We start from the raw sequence: 19,678 nt of genomic DNA on the forward strand, positions 1-19,678 counted from the left end.
TTGGTGTGATATATCTGTAACTGGTATCTCTTAATCATTTAACTAAAAGGCTTAATGATTGGTATAATTTTGGAGAAATATCTGTCCAGTGTCAATAGGGAAATATGTAAGTACTATACATTTATATGCTTTTTATTATTCCAATAAAAGTTAGGTTTTCTTATTAGCTTATGTATGTGTCTCAAATTAATAATTTGATTTATTGTAAGCATTTCTAAGTATTTGACTTGTATGTTCAGTACATTTAAACAGTCATTCTTTTTTAAAAGGTCTACTCTAGCCCAGTTAGTTGCTGTAGAAGAAGAAAGCGAACAGTTGGAATCTGAAGAAAAACCTAAACCTGGAGAAAAGTCTGAACCTGAAAAAAAACCTGAATCTGGGAAAAAAACTGAACTAAAAAAAAAACTTGGGCAGAAACTTGAAGCTGGAAAAATGCCTGAACCTGGAAAAAAAGTTGAAGCCGGAAAAAAAACTGAACTTAAAAGAAAGCCTGGGCTGAAACTTGAAGCTGGAAAAAAGCCTGAACCTGGAAAAAAAGTTGAAGCCGGGAAAAAGACTGAACTTAAAAGTAAGCCTGGGCTGAAACTTGAAGCTGGACAAAAGCCTGAAGCTGGAAAAAAGCCTGAACCTGGGAAAAAAGTTGAAGCTGGAAAAAAGCCTGAACCTGGAAAAAAAGTTGAAGCTGGAAAAAAGCCTGAACCTGGAAAAAAAGTTGAAGCCGGGAAAATACCTGAATTTAAAAGAAAGCCTGGGCAGAAATATGAAGCTGGAAAAAAGCCTGAACCTGGGAAAAAAGTTGAAGCCGGAAAAAAACCTGAACCTGGAAAAAAGCCTGAACATGAAAAAAAGCTTTGGAAGAAACCTGAACCAGAAAAAAAGTCTGGAAAAAAAACCGGAAAGAAACCTGAACCTGAAAAAAAATCTGGAAAAAGGCCTGAACCTGAAAAAAAGTCTGGGAAAAAAGTTGAAGCTGAAAAAAAAACTGCTAAGAAGGCCAAACCTGAAAAAATATCTGAAGGATCTAGTTCAGAAGAAACTTCCTCAGAAGAATCTTCCTTAGACGTTGAAGATAAAATTGAAGATGAAGATGAATATAAAATTATTATAGATGAAGAAGAGGAAAATGAGAAGGAATATGGATATGAAGTATACCCTTTTATAGAAGGTTTTATAGAAGATGGTGAATTTACTGCAGAAACTTTTGCAGAAGATGAATCTGTCAAAGAAAAAAAAGAAGAGGAGGAAGAGGAAAAAATATATATTCCAAGATTTACACGAAATATTATTATGATTCGCCATGGCCATTATAATAATAATGCCACTTCAGAAAGTGAGATAGTTTTAACTGCTTTAGGTAAGTATTTAACTTTTCCTCTGCGTAATATATCCAGTATCTATATGATAGTCTATGACATAATGAAAATACTGCTTATGTTTTGTTTCTGAAAGGTATGTTCCACGGGAAAACTTCAGTTGTATAACTTTGTATTTGAGAAGTTTAATGTAATTGGTAAATGCGAACTGTGCAAAAAAAAGGGGCGACAATTCTTCTGTTCTACTAGGCTGATTGACAAAATTCAATTGCGTTTTTCATGTCTCAAAAGTGCGAATTAGGATGTCTTAGATTTATATATAGCATTGAGCTGATATAGGTATTTTGACACAAAATTGGACATTTTTTGATATGACGTGCCGAGTTTTTTCCATATTTTGATTCTAAGACTCAAATTATTCCAAACTGCTAAGTCTTGTAAAAATTGCACGAGTAGTTTTTAAAAAATTTGCTCTCAAAATTTTATCTCCTCGATGTTAATTGAATTTGGTATATATTTATTAATCTCTCTTTTTTACTAAACAATTCAAAATTTAGGTGCATTCCAAATAAAATTCGCTCATTTTTTATGATTTATTTTTAAAATTTGTATTTTAAAAAGTTTTTCGAAAAATTTTGTTTTACAACCTGTAAAAGTTTTACCGTGATCTTAAAGTAGATGTATTTCTAAGTATACCTGCAAAGCATCAGAGTTTTTTTCAAAATTTCTGAAGATATAACATGACGCATTTTGTAATTTGGCATATTTGTTCAAATCAATAAAACATCAAATATGGTTTAGGCATTTTGTTAAAATTATTTGAAAGTAGAAACAATGCGACTTACCCTCTTATGCACAGTGTAAAAAGGGAAAGGAAAATAGGTTGCCATAAATTAAGAAATTCGCCAAGTGAATTTTTCTTGATGCAAATTGAAAAAAAAATATTCCAAAATAAATTTTTCAATTTCTCTGTAAATTTTGCATTACATTTTATAAAATTTAATATTTAGGCATAATTTGGCATGTCATTTCAGAAAAAGTCCGATTTTGTGTTAAAACTCCTAAGTTAGAAGAATGCTATATATAAATCTAATGTATATCCTAAGTCTCGCTTTTGAGACACGAAAAACGCAGTTTGGATTCCGTTAATCAGCCCAGTAGAACGAGAAATATAGAACAGTCCTCCTCTTTTTTTTTGCGCAGTGTACCATGCTCTAATATGTTACATTAGAATTTGTGGTTCAACGTCATTAACCCCATGAAAGACTCTGAAAACGGCCAATTTCAAGAGGTGTCAGGAATTTAAAAGTAAGGCATTTCAGTAGATGGTAAATAATACAGGCTTTCAATAATACAGACATTGTCACGTAACGGAAGTATAAATGCACACAAATGCCTCATTTATGCAAGAAAGAAATGAAATGCAATTGTGGAAACCCTTGCCAGCAGTCAAAATTGATAGTACGATTCATATTGTCATTCATTATAGGCCCTTTTTTCTTTGAGGAAGTCCACAGTGGTATATTTTGAAGTGTTTCTATTGCAGTCTCTTAAAAGCACAGCATTATGCAATGCTTTTAAGAGACAATGTGATTGCCTCCTTGCAGGACAGGCAAGTGACATTTATAATGCTTTTAAGAGATAATGTGATTGCCTCCTTGCAGGACAGGCAAGTGACATTTATGCAAGATAGAATGCCTGTGCATAGCTCCTACCCAGCACTTGCTGTGAATGACATTTGTCACTGAACAGGTTCTCATTTGCTTCCCTGCTAGAATGGCCACCAAGGTCTCCAAACCTTCCATCTAGTAACTTTTAGTTACAAGGCTGCTTGAAATCAGATGTGTGCAAGGGTTGGCTGGCATTATTGGCCATATTGAAAAACGTTATTAGCCATCATGTGGCAAGAATTACATCTGAACCTTCATAATGATGTGCAGAGTGTAGTGCCATGCCTAATGGTTTTTTGTTCTGAATGATGGCCATTAGTGAATATTTGTAATCCTAGCTGCATTGCAAAATATGCAGTTTAGTTTGTTGCTGTACAAACTTTTGCTACAATTGAATCATCACTCATTGGTGAAAAATATAGCTTTACTGTTGTTAAAATCTTTCAAAATTCCACTTTACTTTAAAATTGTTAATGGATGCAAAAGGATTATTTTCTTAGGTCTAAGAAAAAAACATTTTTCAAATGGTTAAATCTAAAAATATTTAAGTTTTGAATAGCACATACATTGAGGAGTTTTTAAATCAGTGTAAATTAAAAAAAAAAATCTCATTACATTTATATATTAAATGAAATTTACAATTTGTACTAACACATTAAGAATTTGGTAAAAAACATTTACTCTGGATGAATGAAGTGTCAACATTTGAAATATGATTCATATTCACAAGAATAATTACGAGGGCCATCCAGGAAGTAGATTACGTTTCCGTCTGTGTCCGTTAGGGGCGGGGCTAGCGCGGCCATCTTGGGGTCAGAGCGTTGCGCAGCTCAGTCTGCATCTAGCCGTGCTAGTGAGAGGTTCGTGCTGTGCTCCGTTCAGATACTGTGACGGTTTGAAATGTCTGCGTTAATTGAAAATCCTGCGAGGTGCGCTCAGTAATAAGGTTTCTGACTGCAAAAAACTGTAAACCGATAGAAATCTATCGGCAGCTTCGTGAAGTGTATGGGGACAACATTATCACTGAAGGTGGAGTGCGTCAGTGGGTCATAAGATTTCAAAATGGCCGAACCAATGTTCACGACGAAGATCGAAGTGGGAGACCCGGCATAGTGACCGCCGAACTTCTCGAAAAAGTCGATGCTAAAGTCCGTGAAAATCGAAATTTCACAATAACGGAACTTTCTTTGAGTTTTCCACAAATTTCGCGAAGTTTGTTGCTTGAAATCATCAGCGAAAAGCTTGGTTACCACAAGTTTTGTGCAAGATGGATTCCAAAAATCTTGACAGAGGACCACAAAAATCAGCGAATGGCTGCAGCGTTGAACTTTTTGGACGCTTACCATAAGGATGGTGACTCTTTACTCGATCGCATCGTTACTGGTGACGAAACATGGGTGAAACATGTGAACTGTGAAACGAAATTGCAATCAATGCAGTGGGGGCACACAAGTTCTCCCCAAAAACCCAAGAAATGCATGCAAACAATGTCGGCAAGGAAGATGATGGCGACTGTTTTTTGGGACAGAAAAGGTGTAATTTTGGTGGACTTCCTGGAAAGAGGCACTACAATAAACTCTCAAAGGTATTGCCAAACTCTCCAAAAACTCAGAAGAGCAATTCAAAACAAGTGCAGAGGAATGTTGAGCTCTAAGATCTTGTTGATTCACGACAACGCCCGGCCCCACACGGCAAATGTCACTCGTAAAGTTCTTGAATCTTTTAAGTGGGAGTTGTCTCCTCATCCGCCGTACAGTCCCGACCTGGCACCGAGCGACTTCCACCTATTCCCAGCAATGAAGAAGTGGCTGGCTATGCAGCGTTTTGATGACGACGCACAGCTGCAAGAAGAGGTAACGAAGTGGTTGAAGGCGCAGGCGGCCGAATTTTTCGACGAAGGAATTTCCAAGCTCGTACATCGCTACGATAAATGCCTTAATTTGTATGGTGACTATGTAGAAAAGTAGTATTTGAGTGTGGCTTTCATCTGTATATAATAAAATTTGTTTCCTATACTTTGTTTATTTTTTTATTCCAAAACGTAATCTACTTTCTGGATAGCCCTCGTATGTAGAGCGATAGATTTGTAAATTAAAATATGGTTCCCAAACATAAAAAGAAAGTTTAAAGCATGTTAAATATATTATAAATCGATAAATGATAGAAGATTAAGAAAACAAATGCAGTTATTCTCATTTTAATCAAAGTTGTTGTTTAACTTGTGCACTTTTGGTGTATCTAGATCTTAACAATGGTTCACCTATGGTATCACCTGCTAAACTGCACATATGAGTCAACAACTGAGGATGGTGCTGGTGGCCAAGGCCAGTATCTTGCAACAGAGTACAATTTTTGTTGCTTTGCTTTCAGAATGTATTGCAATCAACCTTTGGATTGATCAAGTCTTTTAAGATGTCATATTTGCCAGTAGTGGGAGGTTTTAAAATGATATTGCTAACGGAATTAAGTATATCAAAATACACAGCTGCAACATCATGGCTAAATTTTTTAAATCCACAAGTTATATTAGAAAGGAAAAACTGTGATTTTAGTCTAGCAAATTATAATGCAGGGTTTATTTTCCAAAAAGACCGTAATTTTACTGAAACATGTGATACCTCCAAAGCTGCAATATTTTCAGTTGGAAAATTATTAGTAGAATTTTTATTACATGACTATTAAATTTAGAACAGATATTTGGTTCTAATTGCAAACATAAGAAAAAGGTAAGTACTAAACATGGTATAAAGGGATATAAGATCTACCATGCATCTAATAACCATTAGGGATACACATAGAATAAAAATTATACAAATCTTAACAAAATATTAAATATTCACATTGTAAAAATATCCTGTGCAGATTAACAAATAAGGAAAATTAACTCAAGTGAATACCAGGGATGCATGGTAAAAAATATTTTCTTTAAAAAATACACTTTAAACATATCCTAAAAATATTATATAATAATAAATATTTTTATAATAAAAATATATAAAATCCGATTAAATTATCGGTTAAAAATCTTTTTTTTTAAACACTTGCTTTCACTTAAAAAAAAAACATACAAAAAATAATTTAAAAAGGTAATCCAGTTTCAGCACTGACACACAAATGAAAACCTTCACCGAAATATTCTTGAAAATTATTTGTACTGATATAATCCTGCTGTGAAATTACAAAATCCATTTATGCTGCTCAAAAACTTTCTTCAGCATAAAACTACAGCATACTTCATTCATCACTCCTTCAACGAAAGTAGGACTGTGCAGAATAAGGTGTACAATAAGTTCTGGACCACAAGATTATCTTCTGTACAAAATGAAATGTGTGAAAATCACAACCAGTTTTCAAGGCAGGTATCAGTTCTTGCTTTAGGTGACCAAATATGGCAATGATTCAATGCCATTAGACTTCATCCGAAGGTCATTAGAAAGGCCTAAGACTCACAAACTTCAGCTAACAGTTAAAACCAGGTTTAACATTTGAATGAAGGAAAGTGCATCTCACAAGAGGCTAAATATTTAAAAATTAACACACACGTGTGTTGATGTCAGACATCGGCCATGAACAGCCTCCCCCCCCCCCGAAAAAAAAAAAAGAAGTAAGTAGCAAGCAAGTTTCTGTGAAAAATGTTCAAGTTTTTATCCTTATGCTGTGGTGTACTCACTGCAATGCGGATTTCCAGAGCAGACACTTTTTCATAATAAATCAAGTTAGGAGTCTTAATTTCACTAAATAAAATACCTCTATGTTGAAAAAACAATCATTTACTAGGATAAATCTGCATTTTCAATAATTTGGCTCCATAGTCGTTTGTCTGCTTGATATACATCTGAAACTGAAACATTGTACATCAAAACACCATTGGCTTTATAATTAATGAATAACTTATATGCCAGTGTGGCAAATCATTATTTAGTATTTTTTTGCTTTCACCACTGCATGACTATCAACACATGGCAGCCTGAGAAATGATTCATGCAAAGATGTCTAAGCATTTTTTTAAAGTATTTGTAACTGAATACCAGGAAGCATGGTAATCTATATTAACTTTATGCTTGGCTTTGATTACAGATTGCAGCTAACTGTGCTATGAAGTGCTGACGAGAAATTTTATAGAAGTTTCTTTCCATCTGAAAAAATAGATAACTACACTAATGTAATTTTGGCTTTGCTTTCTCAGCACACTGAAGAAGTAAGGGAAAATTTAGTGAACACCATGTCTCTAGTTACCTATCTCAGGATACACCACCAGGTGTGAAAAGCGTATGTTGACTAAGCTTTGTGATAATAGCCCTTAATTTGAAAGTTTATAATGAGTTGCTATTGGGAACAATAGGTGAAATTTCCAAATTAACAGAATTTGTGGAAAAAATGGTAATAAATTGAAACAATATGGCAGAAGTTTTTCATTGCGATGATAATGCCCCAATCGTCAATTCTACTAACAGACGGTAGAATCTATAGTATGATTCTATACACAGAAAATATCACTACTAATAGTGAAGAAAGTGACAGAGAGGTTACTGAGAATGAAAAGGTTTTGATTGACAATTTAGTTAGAATTCTTGACTCGGCAATTAAAGACTCGAAACAATGGAAATTTGTCATTGAACAAGAGATTATGTCTGTCTACATAATTAAAGAGAAAGTATTAGCAAAAAAAAGATGAAGCAACATAAACAACTTACATCGAAAGAAATGTTTAATAAAGCAAACAGATAAATAATAAGCATTTTTGTAAATCTTGACTCCTTTAAGGTCGTAAATGCTTCATTATTTCATACAGCACTGTTTCATATTTTTAATTTTATAATTTCTGCATATCATATTACTAGATTTAAACTAATGATCTAATATTCAGAAAAGTGCCAAATCTGGAATCACTGAAGTCCCAATGAGAGTCTGGATCTTGGACTTTGTACTGCATTACTTAAACACTGAAATTAAGGTATATTGCAGTAAAATTTCTGAATATTATTCAACTAACTCCTTTTCTGAGTGCTTCAAAAATTTTACTTGAGTACTATGGAGCATATTTATTTATACTTTAGTAATTAATTGTTTTCAAAGAGACATTAAAAAGTATTAGTATTTAATCAAAAACATTAGTTTACCATTTTGTTCTTAGTGCAGCATTTCATTCAAATATAATTCAGAAACGTGACTTTGCGGATCTCTTGGTTGCTTCTTAAAAAGATCAAAAGTATTATTAACTTTGTAGTCATTAGGTTCTAGCCCATATGCTTCCAATTACACCACATATTTATGGAATAAAGAAAATATCTTAAGACTTTATAAAATTGTTTTGTTTCTAGTCTGCATCTGATTTTAGGATTAATTTCCAAGTTTTTGTGTAACCCTCCAAGCATTGTGGTTTTGGCCATGAAACCGTTAGGTTGCCTCAAATGTCATGAATAAATGTTATTTTTGTAATTATAATTTCAAAGTGACTTTCTCACTTTGTACCTTGTTTCATTTTCTTCCATATACATCCATTGTATATAATATAATCCATTGTATATAATATATATAATATAATATCTATTGTATATAATACATACATTGTATATAATGCTGTTCATTCCAACAGATTTCACATTTAATCTCTATAGTTGTTGAATTTGAATGTTTCTCATTTGCAGGAGAAGAGCAGGTTATTCTGACAGGTCATTATTTGAAGAAACTACTATCTGGTGATGGTTTCAGCATACATAGGCTTCCTACGGTTCTACAGGATGAACTAGTTAAGAAAGGAGTAGTTCGGTATGAACGTATGAAGAGGGATGTAGAAGATGAAGAGCATGAAGAAGATGAAGAGGATGAAGAAGATATAGACGAAGAAAATAATACAGAAAGAGCAGAAGATACGGATGGAGAAGATGATGCAGAAAAGGCTTCAGAAGATGCAAAAAAAGCTTCAGAAGTTATGAAAAAGGCTTCAGAAGATATAAAAAAAGTTTCAGTAGGTACAGGAAAGGCTTCAGATGGTACAAAAAAGGCTTCAGAAGATATGGAAAAAGTTTCAGATGACCCAAAAACATCGTCAGAGGGTATGAAAGATGTGCAAAGGGCTTCAGAAGATACAAAAGACAAGAAAAGGCCTTCAAAAAGTACAAAACATGTGAAAAAGGCTTATGGAGATGTGCAGAGGGCTTCAGAAGATACAAAAGACAAGAAAAGGGCTTCAGAAAGTATAAAACATGTGAAAAATCCTTATAATCCTTATGAAGATTTGAAAAGGGCTTCAGAATGGGCTTCAGAATATACAGACAATGTGACAAAAACTTCAGAAGATGTGAAAAGGGCTCCAAAAGTTATGAAAAGTGTTCCAGAGGGTATTAAGAAAAAGGTAAAGCCTTCAGAGTGTGTGAGAAATATGGAAAGGCATTTAGAGGACATGACAAGGTTTTTAAAGGACATGGAAAGGGATATGGAAGACATACTAGCTTCAAAAAAGGCTCCAGAAGAAATAAAAAAGGTTCCAGAATATATAAAAAGGGCTGTACTGGGTACAGGAAAGGCTTCAGAATGTACAGAAAAGGCTTCAGAAGATGAGAAAAGGGCTTTCGAAGATGCAGCAGATATGTTAAAGGCTTCAGTAGGTGCAAGAAAGGCTTCAGAAGATAAGAAAACGGTTTTTGAGGATGCCACAGCTATGAAAAAGGCTCCAGAAGGTTTGAAAAAAGTTTCAGATGATATAAAAGCATCTTCGGAGGGTGTGAAAAGTGCTTCAGAAGATGCAAAAGACAAGAAAATGGCTTCAGAAGCTACAAAGGATAAGGAAATGGCTTCGGAAGCTACAAAAGACGAGGAAATAGCTTCAGAAGATACAGAAGATAAAAAAAAAATTTTAGATCTCCAGAGCTTAAAAAATTTTTTATCTCCAGAAGATGAAGAAAACGAGTTTATGAAAGTTAGGGTAGAGAATTGGGAAAGAATTTTAAAGGACATAGAAAAGAATTCGGAAGATATGGAAGGTGCTTCTGAAGATACAAAAAAAGATTTTGAAGATATGAAAAGTGTTTCTGAAGATACAAAAAAAGATTCGGAAGATACGAAAGCTATGAAAAAGGCTGCAGAAGATACAGAAAAAATGAGAAGTGCAAGAAAAGATTCAGAAGATACAAAAGATATGAAAAGTGCTTCTGAAGATACAAAAAAAGATTCAAAAGATACAAAAGCTATGAAAAAGGCTGGAGAAGATACAAAAGAAATGAAAAGTGCTTCAGAAGATACGCAGGAGTCAGAAGATGCAAAAAAAGCTTCAGAAGATACAAAACAAGTAGAAACAGTAGAACAGCAGGAGTCAGAAGATGAGAAAAAAGCTTCAGAAGATACAAAACAAGTAGAAACAGTAGAACAGCAAGAGTCGGAAGATGCGAAAAAAGCTTCAGAAGATACAAAACAAGTAGAAACAGAACAGCAGGAGTCAGAAGATGCGAAAAAAGCTTCAGAAGATACAGAACAAGTAGAAACAGTAGAACAGCAGTCAGAAGATGCGAAAAAAGCTTCAGAAGCTACAAAACAAGTAGAAACAGTAAAACAGCGTATAGAGGACTGGGAAAGAGTACGACTAAGGTATATGGAAAATAGCGTTAGTCGTGAATTTTGGTATAATGAGATGAAATATTTAGAAAAAAGGCTTGAAGTTGCAGAAGAAAAAGTTGAAAGTATTAAACTTGCAAAAGAATATCCGGATATAACAGATATGAGAAAAGCTTTTGAAGATTTAAAAAAAAAGTTAGAAAATGTAAGAGCTATGAAAAAGGCAGCAGAAGATGCGAAAAAAGCTTCAGAAGATACAAAACAAGTAGAAACAGTAGAACAGCAGGAGTCAGAAGATGCGAAAAAAGCTTCAGAAGATACAGAACAAGTAGAAACAGTAGAACAGCAGGAGTCAGAAGATGCGAAAAAAGCTTCAGAAGATACAGAACAAGTAGAAACAGTAGAACAGCAGGAGTCAGAAGATGTGAAAAAAGCTTCAGAAGATACAGAACAAGTAGAAACAGTAGAACAGCAGGAGTCAGAAGATGCGAAAAAAGCTTCAGAAGATACAGAACAAGTAGAAACAGTAGAACAGCAGGAGTCCGAAGATGCGAAAAAAGCTTCAGAAGATACAAAACAAGTAGAAACAGTAAAACATTGGGACTATTTTGGAATTGAAGAAACAAAACAGTGTATAGAGGACTGGAAAAGAGTAAGACTAAGGTATATGGAAAATAGCGTTAGTCGCGAATTTTGGTATACTGAGATGAAATATTTGGAAAAAAGGCTTCAAGTTGCGGAAATATCTGCAGAAAATAAAAAAATAATTAAAAGAATGAAACTTGCAAAAAAAGATTCGGAAGATACAAAAGATATGAAAAGTGCTTTTGAAGATACAAAAAAAGATTCAGAAGATGTAAAAGCTATGAAAAAGGCAGCAGAAGATACAGAAGAAATGAAAAGTGTTTCAGGAGATACACAGAAGGATTCAGAAGATGCGAAAAAACCTTCAGAAGATACAAAAGAAATGAAAAGTGCTTCAGAAGATACTCAGAAGGATTCAGAAGAAGTGAAAAAGCCTTCAGAAGATACAGAACAGGTAGAAATGGTTTCAGAAGGTATGGAAGATCTGAGCGAGGATCTAGAAAAATTGAAAATTTTAGATGACCCTGTAGTCTTCTCAAGAATCTACCATTCTACTTCAAATGTAGCAGTACAGACTGCCAAGCTTTTGAAATCAACTATAGAAGATATACCTCTTCTTCTCTATGAATTGCTTGCTATACATAGAGAGCCCATACCTGATGATCTTTCTGAATTTTTAGAAGAAGGATTATTACCCATACCTCTTGAAGCCTGTGAATTGTTAAATGAAGGAGTACCCATTCTACCAGACCCTCCTTTACCATCTTTTGAAATTGATCCAGAGGTAATTTTTCTTTTTCAAAAATAGTTTGTTTTATAGCATACAGTCTAAAAATTCCATCTTCTAAGTTAATTTCTTGTACTTTGAGTTAATTGCTTTAGTTGTTTCCTACAGTAATTTTTATAATTTGAGAATTTTTAGCTGAAGGTTGCAAATGTGTTCAATTCAAATAATCTTATTCTTTATTTCAGAATATAGTGGTTATGAGAGATTTTTAGTGTTCCCTCACAACTAATGGGGCATTCCCATTAAATTTCTTAACTCCTTGCCTTGCGATTTTAGTTGCAAGAGTGCGTCACATAACACTAATAAGGTCAGTCGTACATTGAGCTATTTTAGGGTTTGGCTGAATTGAAGTGCATTGCATAAAATCTAATGTATTATTAATATACTAGAAAGAACAAACTTCTTTAAACAATTTTATTAACTAGAAAACAGATTGGAACAAATATCAAGTGCCCTTTTGAAAGCGAAATTCCAATGGATGTTTATCTTCCGAACAGTCTTTTTGCGATGCAATCTTATGAAAATTAAAACATACAAAAATTAAAGATAAAATGAAGAGAAAGCATGGAGGATGCTACACGCTCCCTTCCAAGTGAAAACGATTAGGAGACATAATTCTTTAAATGGGATGGAAATCTGACAGTCCTTCCACTGCGTGTGGTATGGTTGTGACTGAATGGTGGCGAAATTTTCCCCGAGGTTTGCACTGTGTGTGCAGATCTGGATAATCCATGTGTCTGTGGGTTTCAAGAGGCTGCTCATCATTGTCTTTTATGGTAAAAATGGTTTCAGTCTATCAATTGAAATTCTTTTGATAGTTCCATTAATTTCAATTACAAAATACTTTGATGCTGGGTGTACAACATAAGGCCCAAGATAAGCTAGTTGCAAAGATGAAGTGGCCACATTATTGTAGATGAAAAGATGTGAGCAATTCAAAAAGGTCTTTGGAAATGAATACGGTTATATTGCCACAGGGAGTTGTGGAATGTTTCATGTTGCGGATAATACTTTGCACGAACTCTGAGTATGTGACATTAGGGATCGTGGGGATGAATTCTCCGGGTAAACAGAAGGGAGTTCTGTAAAGAAGCTCTTCTGGGGAGAGTATCCTATGTCCTCTTTCAGCGTAGAGCGTAATCCAAAAAGAACCAAAAATAAAGCGTCTATCCAAGATTTGATTTGTTGTAAATGACATTTCAAGCTTGCTTTTATAATCCTGTGTTGTCACTGAATCAGTCTGTTTGACTGTAGATTGTATGCTGCTGTTCTGGATTTTTGAAAAACAAAGTATTTGCTTAAAGATGAGAAGAGTTGACTTTCAAACTGATGGTCCTTGATCAGATGTAATATGGTGTGAAATTCCAAAACGATAAGTCGAGGTTGAGATCCCTTTGCAACTGTTTCTGCTTATTCATCCGCTATAGGAAGGGCTTCAACCCATCTTGAAGAACGATCAATCATTGTTAGTAAGTATCTAAAACTTTGACATGAAGACAAGGGTCCAACACAATCAATGTGTACGTTTTGAAAACATTCAGGTGGAACTTTGTCCAGGAAGTCCATAAGAGCTGACTTTGCATGTCTTTGAACCTTAGATTGGCAACATTCTATGCATTCCCTACACCATATAACTGACAAGCTTTATTGATATTGGGCCATATGAATCTTTTCATGATTAATAAAACATAACCAGGAAAAGGAGTGTGGAGCAACCTCTATGTTAACGCTTCATCTTATCTTTAATTTCATTATGTTTTAATTTTTGTAAAATGACATCACAAAAAGACTGTTCGAAAGATAAACATTCTTTATAATGTCATTTTCAAGAAGCCACTCAATATTTGTTCCAATCGGGGTTTCCTGTTAATAAAATTGTTTAAAGTAGTTTGTTCTTTATATTAATAGTGTTTTAGATTTTATGCAATGCATTTCACTGCTGATCAGAAAATTGCATATTCACATCATGTCTGGGTCACCAGTGAAGTGCGTTGCATAAAATCTAAGAAGAGGAAACATAGAGGACCCTACAGAATGTTTGAAGTGGAAACAATTCCAGCCTCGGTTATGTCGCGGCGCGCAATGAACTGGAAGTTGATCTGTCAGCACTATCCTTATCTTCAGGGCAGATGTTTTTATTTTATTTGGCTTATAATTCCTTACTAAATGTATTATTTCATCTCGATGTACTCTGTCTTTGATATGATTTAAATCAAATTCCTCGTCATTATAAATATCACGAATACACATCAAATAGTTTTCTGGTTGCAATTTTCTAATTTCGACTATGCGTAATGTGTGCTTTACGCATGTGCACGTTGAAAGAAATGTTTAATAAAGTAAACAAATAAATATTAAGCTTTTTTTTTTTGTAAATTTTGATACCCTTTAGATCATAATTGCTCTTTATTTCATAAATTACAGTTTCATATTTTTAATTTCATAGTTTCTGCATCCCATCTTACCAGATTTAATTTGATGATCTATAATCTGGAAAAACCGATAATCCGGAATCGGCGAAGTCCTGATGAGGGATCGCTGTTATCGCTGCCGACATTTGAATTTGTTACGACGATAGAGTTACTGTTGCAACTCAAATTACAATTAAATTGTATAGTCTTTGACTACCAGTAGACGTTTTTACTTTGAATCTGACTGTTCCTGTTTAATTACATCACTACGAGATGTAGTGTATTTTGCTAGCAGAAGAACGTGCCCTTATGTTCTGAGTTCTTTTTAACATGTGAGCACGTGCACTGGATATAACATACCTGGAGGCGTACTCTTTGTCCTTTATCTTCAAACCCCTTTCGTAGAAATATGTGAAACCTTTTGTAGCTGAAGTCAAGGTCACATTCTTGAAGCTGGGAAGTTCGTGGAGTGATTCTTCGAATATTTTTGTAGGAATTTAACCATTTGGGTATGTGACACCCATGCGGCTTCTCGCATCTCTCATATTTTCACCCTCACTTTCTTAGTTAGTCAGCATGGTGCGGCATCTAAGTTATGATAAAGAAATGGAAAGGTTGAGAAATATGCTAGAAATTTTTGCAACAGATGATGAATCATTTAGCGAAGAGGAAGAATTAATAGATGAATACAACAGCAATCATAATTCATCAACATACAGTGATACAGACACTGAAATAGATAGTGAATTAGAAAATCAATGAAATGATGAAAATTATGTTGGTAAAATTGGCCTGATATGGAACAAAAACAAATGTTAGAACTAGTTCTAAAAACATGATCTTCAAAAGGTCCAAGAAATACTGGTTATTCGAAAGATGCATCAGCACCATTGGTTTCCTGGCTCTGCACATTGAAAAAGACATGATAGGAATAATAGTTTAATGTACAAATATTTACATTGATTCCATTCAGGAGCGGTTTGTACGTGAGCGCGATTTAAAGAAAATGGATGAATGTGAAATCAAGGCACATTTGAGACTTTTGTATATATGTGGTGTTCACAAATCCACTCACATCAATGTAAAAGATCTGTGGGCAACAGATGGAACTGGAATGGATATTTTCCACAAAACCAATGTCCTGCAAGTGATTCCTTTTCCTCCTAAGAGGCCTTCGATTTGATGATATCCAAGATCGTTCTAGTAGAAGAGATGATAATAAACTCGCTGACCAAGACAGTTTTTTTGAAAAATTCATTGAAAACTGTCAGAAAGGTCTATACCAGCGGTAGGCAACGCGGGCACCATTACTTACTCTTGTCAAATGGCAATATACAGCAAGTACTGTCTGACCACGTATTCCAGATCTATGTAAACATCCGGTTTGGGGCGGAAGTGGGCACATCTATCACTTATGTAGGGGTGAGTGCAGTAGCCTGGTAGACACTAAATGTCCCCTGACCTTCGATTTCACCCACACCCCTTCGACCTTCGAGAGGGAAAAATACCCGCGCTTTTCGCCCACACACCCCTTCAATTAAACTGACCCATCTTGGCCCTCAGCCAAACTGCTCTCGCTAGCGTGGTTAGACAGTAGTCAGTTGAGTGTAGGATTGTGCATAGATTAGCAGTTTGCTAACCTTGAGCGTATCTAATAATACGCACGTATTTTTTGTTAGTGTGTGATCGTATTTCGAATAGACCACGCGTAGACTGTGCATTTAAAACTACCAAGTAATCCGAAATAATTCTTTTCTTTCTAAACCCTTCATGGATAAATGTAAAAGAAAAAGAACATATTATTTTAACGATGAATGGGAACATCTGTATTGTTTCGTTGATTACAAAGTGAAGTGTATTTGTTTGTTGTGTAATAATAGTGTTGCGATTCACAAGAAAAGTAATATTGAACGATATTTTAAGACCGTTCATACCAATTTTGATAGTGACTATCCAATGAACTCTGAAATTAGAAGAAAAAAAAAATATTTCTTTAAAATCTTCAATAACTAACCAGCAAAGTTTTTTTACTAAACCACTGCAACAACATAAAGCAGCAACGATCGCGTCATATAAAATATCGCATTTGCTAGCTAAGAATAAAAAACCATTTACAGATGGAGAATTAGTGAAAGAAGCCATGTTAGAAGCTGCTGATTCACTTTTTGAAGAATTTAAAAATAAAAAGGAAATAGTTTCAACTATAAACATGTTGCAGTTATCAGCACAAACTGTTACTAGAAGAATTGAAGTAATTGCGCAGAATTTGGAGGCAGAATTAGCAAATGATATGGAAAATTGTATTTTCTTTTTGCTACAGATGGATGAATCGGCAGACGTGACAAATATATCACAATTAGCAATTTGCGTGAAGATGGTATTTTCTGATTTTACAACAAAAGAAGAATTCCTTAAAGTTCTGCCATTAAAGGGAAGCACCAGAGGAGAAGATATCTTTTCTACTTTTAAAAAGTATATAACAGATGTAAAATTACCTGTACAAAAGTTATCGTCAATTACAACAGATGGGGCACCAGCGATGACTGGTAAGAAAAAAGGATTTATTGCCTTATGTAGACAGGATTCCTTATTCCCGAAATTTATTTCTTATCATTGGCTCATACATCAGGAAATGTTACATGCAAAAACAATCGGTTTTCAACACGTATTTACGATAGTAACAAAAATTATTAATTCCATAAGATCCTGAGCTATGCAACACAGATTGTTTAAATTACTTTTAGAATATGAGGACTTTCAGTTCACAGATCTTCTTTTACATACTGAAGTGAGGTGGCTGAGCAGAGGTAAAGTACTTGAGCGGTTTATCATGCTTTTGCCTCAAATAAAGGAATTTATTGCATCAAGAGGCGAATTTTACGAGCAATTAGAAAATAAGGATTGGCTAATCTACTTCGGATTTCTGACAGATATAACGGCAAAGTTGAATGAATTAAATTTAAAAATACAAGGGAAAAATTAGCATATCGCTGACATGATTAGTGCAGTAAATGCATTCAAATGCAAGTTAGATTACTCAAATCAACGGTGACAGCAAGTCATGCTCCCTTTGAAACTAAAAGAAAAAATAATTTCAGGAGATTGCAGCATGGAACCACCATCTAAAAAGATGAAAAACATTTACAGAAGATGCGCTGAGTGCCCTAAAAACAAGGACAGAAAGACCCGGTTTCTGTGCGAGAAATGTAATATCAGTATTTGTATAGAGCATACGTGTTCAGCCTGCCAGAGATGTGCAAAATAATTGTAAGTACTTTTTCTTATATTCTAAAGTTCATTTTTTTATGTTAATCCACATTTATACTCATATTTATATCATTAATGCAATTTAAAATGTGTTAATTGCTTTCGGGTATGATATACCCAGCGCGCCTTCTCGTGTTCGTAATTTTGGCGCGGGTTTAATAAGAGACTTATTTAAGCCTTTATCTGACTGTGTAGTTACTTTTAGACATGACGATAATTTGCTTTGCATCTGTTGGGGGTTTTGGACTATTTAACTTTTACCAGAACCTCATTAGATACATTATCAAGAGATTGACAAGTTAAGAGATAAAGAACGCAGAAACTAGTGGGAAACCTAGTTTGTGTATTGAAACAAATTTTTAATTGCTAGAAAAGATGCTTAGAGAGAAGGATATTAATATAAATTAGCCAAAATATCTGTGAAAGCTTCAAATTAAAAAAGACACAAATATTTTGTTTAGTGTTGTTGCTACAAAATATAAATGTTTTGTAACTTTTAATGTGCAAGTATACTAATATCGTTTAAGAATCAATGTCATAAGTTACATCTATTTTAAACTGTGAAATGGTATTAGATTGGGATTTTAATTGTGCTTTTTTTAACAAATATTTAAAAAGAATAAAATTTAATAGTGGCTATGTAAATCTTTAATGATGCAAATTTAATTATTTGTAACTAACTGCTCACCCTTAAACGTTATTGCTGCATGTTAAAGCTAGTTATTGCCTTTCATTAATTCTTACCGTGGGTACAAGATGCAGCAGAGAAATGTAAAAATTAATGTAAAACTTATTCTTTGCAGCTAGTGAGACTCAATGCAAATTTTTTTTTTTTTTAAATCTAAAAGGTTTCAGATTTTAAATTATGTCTAAAGGGGTATTTTTTTAACGTTTTGTATGTTACCTTTATTTACTTGTTCTATGTGCTCAAACCATAAAATTCAGTTCAACAGCAATATCCCAAAATAACTTTAAAATGAGCATATGTTTAGAATTTCCGATACAGAGTCTTGCCAGCGGGAGATAAATTTGTTTTCCCACGAACACTGTTGCCATTGCTCGCTTTGAAATCATTTAGCTTGTTAATAAAAAACTCATTGACGTTTTACAAAATATGAAACTGATAATAAAACAAATTTCAAATTCAAATTAGGGCTTCCACATGCCCATATTCTGTGGAAGATTACATTATTCAAAGTTTGATAACTCTAGATACCGCTGTTTTATCACAATGCGAAAAACATACATACATTTATGTAGATTCTTCATTATTTAATTTCTTTAAATATAATACAGGGCGGTAATATTTAGTAGCAACAGTTTGAAAAGTGAAACAACGCTTATCGTGAATCGACGTAAAATGCTGAAATGAAATTAATAGTCCTTCTGGGTAGGTTGCCCCTTTGGACTAATAACTTATCAACTCTGGTGCTTTAGTAGCTTATTCGAATCTTAAAGTATATTAACTGGGTTACAACTGTAGAAAACTGTAAAATTTATTAAGAAGCTATTACACTAACTGCATCAGTCATGGAGCATAACTAATTTTCAAAACTTGCCAACAGTGCCTACATCAGACTTTCAGGTCTGTTCTCATCAGCAGGTCTAATTAGGCAAGCAGCAGAGGTAACAACAGCCAGTCTTCTGTTACCAGCCATGACTGAGCAAATACGTAACAAAATGAGACATAAAAGATACCATAAAAGTAACTGTTAGTAGAACATAAATGTCACTACTCTTCTTTCAAATATATCCTACTATTATTAGCATAAAATATTTAATGCTACTTAATAAATTTTATAAAGTTTAATTTATACTCGAATTTGTTTTATAAGTATTTTTATTAAGTTATGTTTAATAATAATACATCCTGCTTACAGATCTATTTTATTCTTAGGTATTACGAAAGTTAAGTTCAGACATTCTTTAATAAAATTCATTCAGGTCCCTTTTGCTGTCAGGTTCTTAGTTTTTTTCATTAAGGGTCCTTAACCCTTTGACACTCGGTGGTCGCGCCCTGAAACCACCAATTTTCGAATTTTTTTCTCCTTTTTCTTTTGAAATTTTTGAGTGAAAATCAATTGATTACTGATT

General features: G+C 34.0%; 1 protein-coding gene across 1 annotated transcript in view; it reads left to right on the forward strand.

Moving 5' to 3' along the window:
* Window positions 1-19,678, forward strand: part of LOC118192099 (uncharacterized) — an 82,369-nt gene that overhangs the window by 28,283 nt on the left and 34,408 nt on the right. The window contains exons 3-4 of the mRNA XM_035362999.2: window positions 270-1,354; window positions 8,632-11,903. Coding sequence (XP_035218890.2) covers window positions 270-1,354; window positions 8,632-11,903 — 4,357 coding nt within the window. The remainder of the gene's footprint in view (window positions 1-269; window positions 1,355-8,631; window positions 11,904-19,678) is intronic.

The sequence above is a fragment of the Stegodyphus dumicola genome, chromosome X1, assembly GCF_044657685.1.
Source record: "Stegodyphus dumicola isolate Sdum_Otavi_A_Nest chromosome X1, ASM4465768v1".
NCBI classification, from domain to species: domain Eukaryota; kingdom Metazoa; phylum Arthropoda; class Arachnida; order Araneae; family Eresidae; genus Stegodyphus; species Stegodyphus dumicola.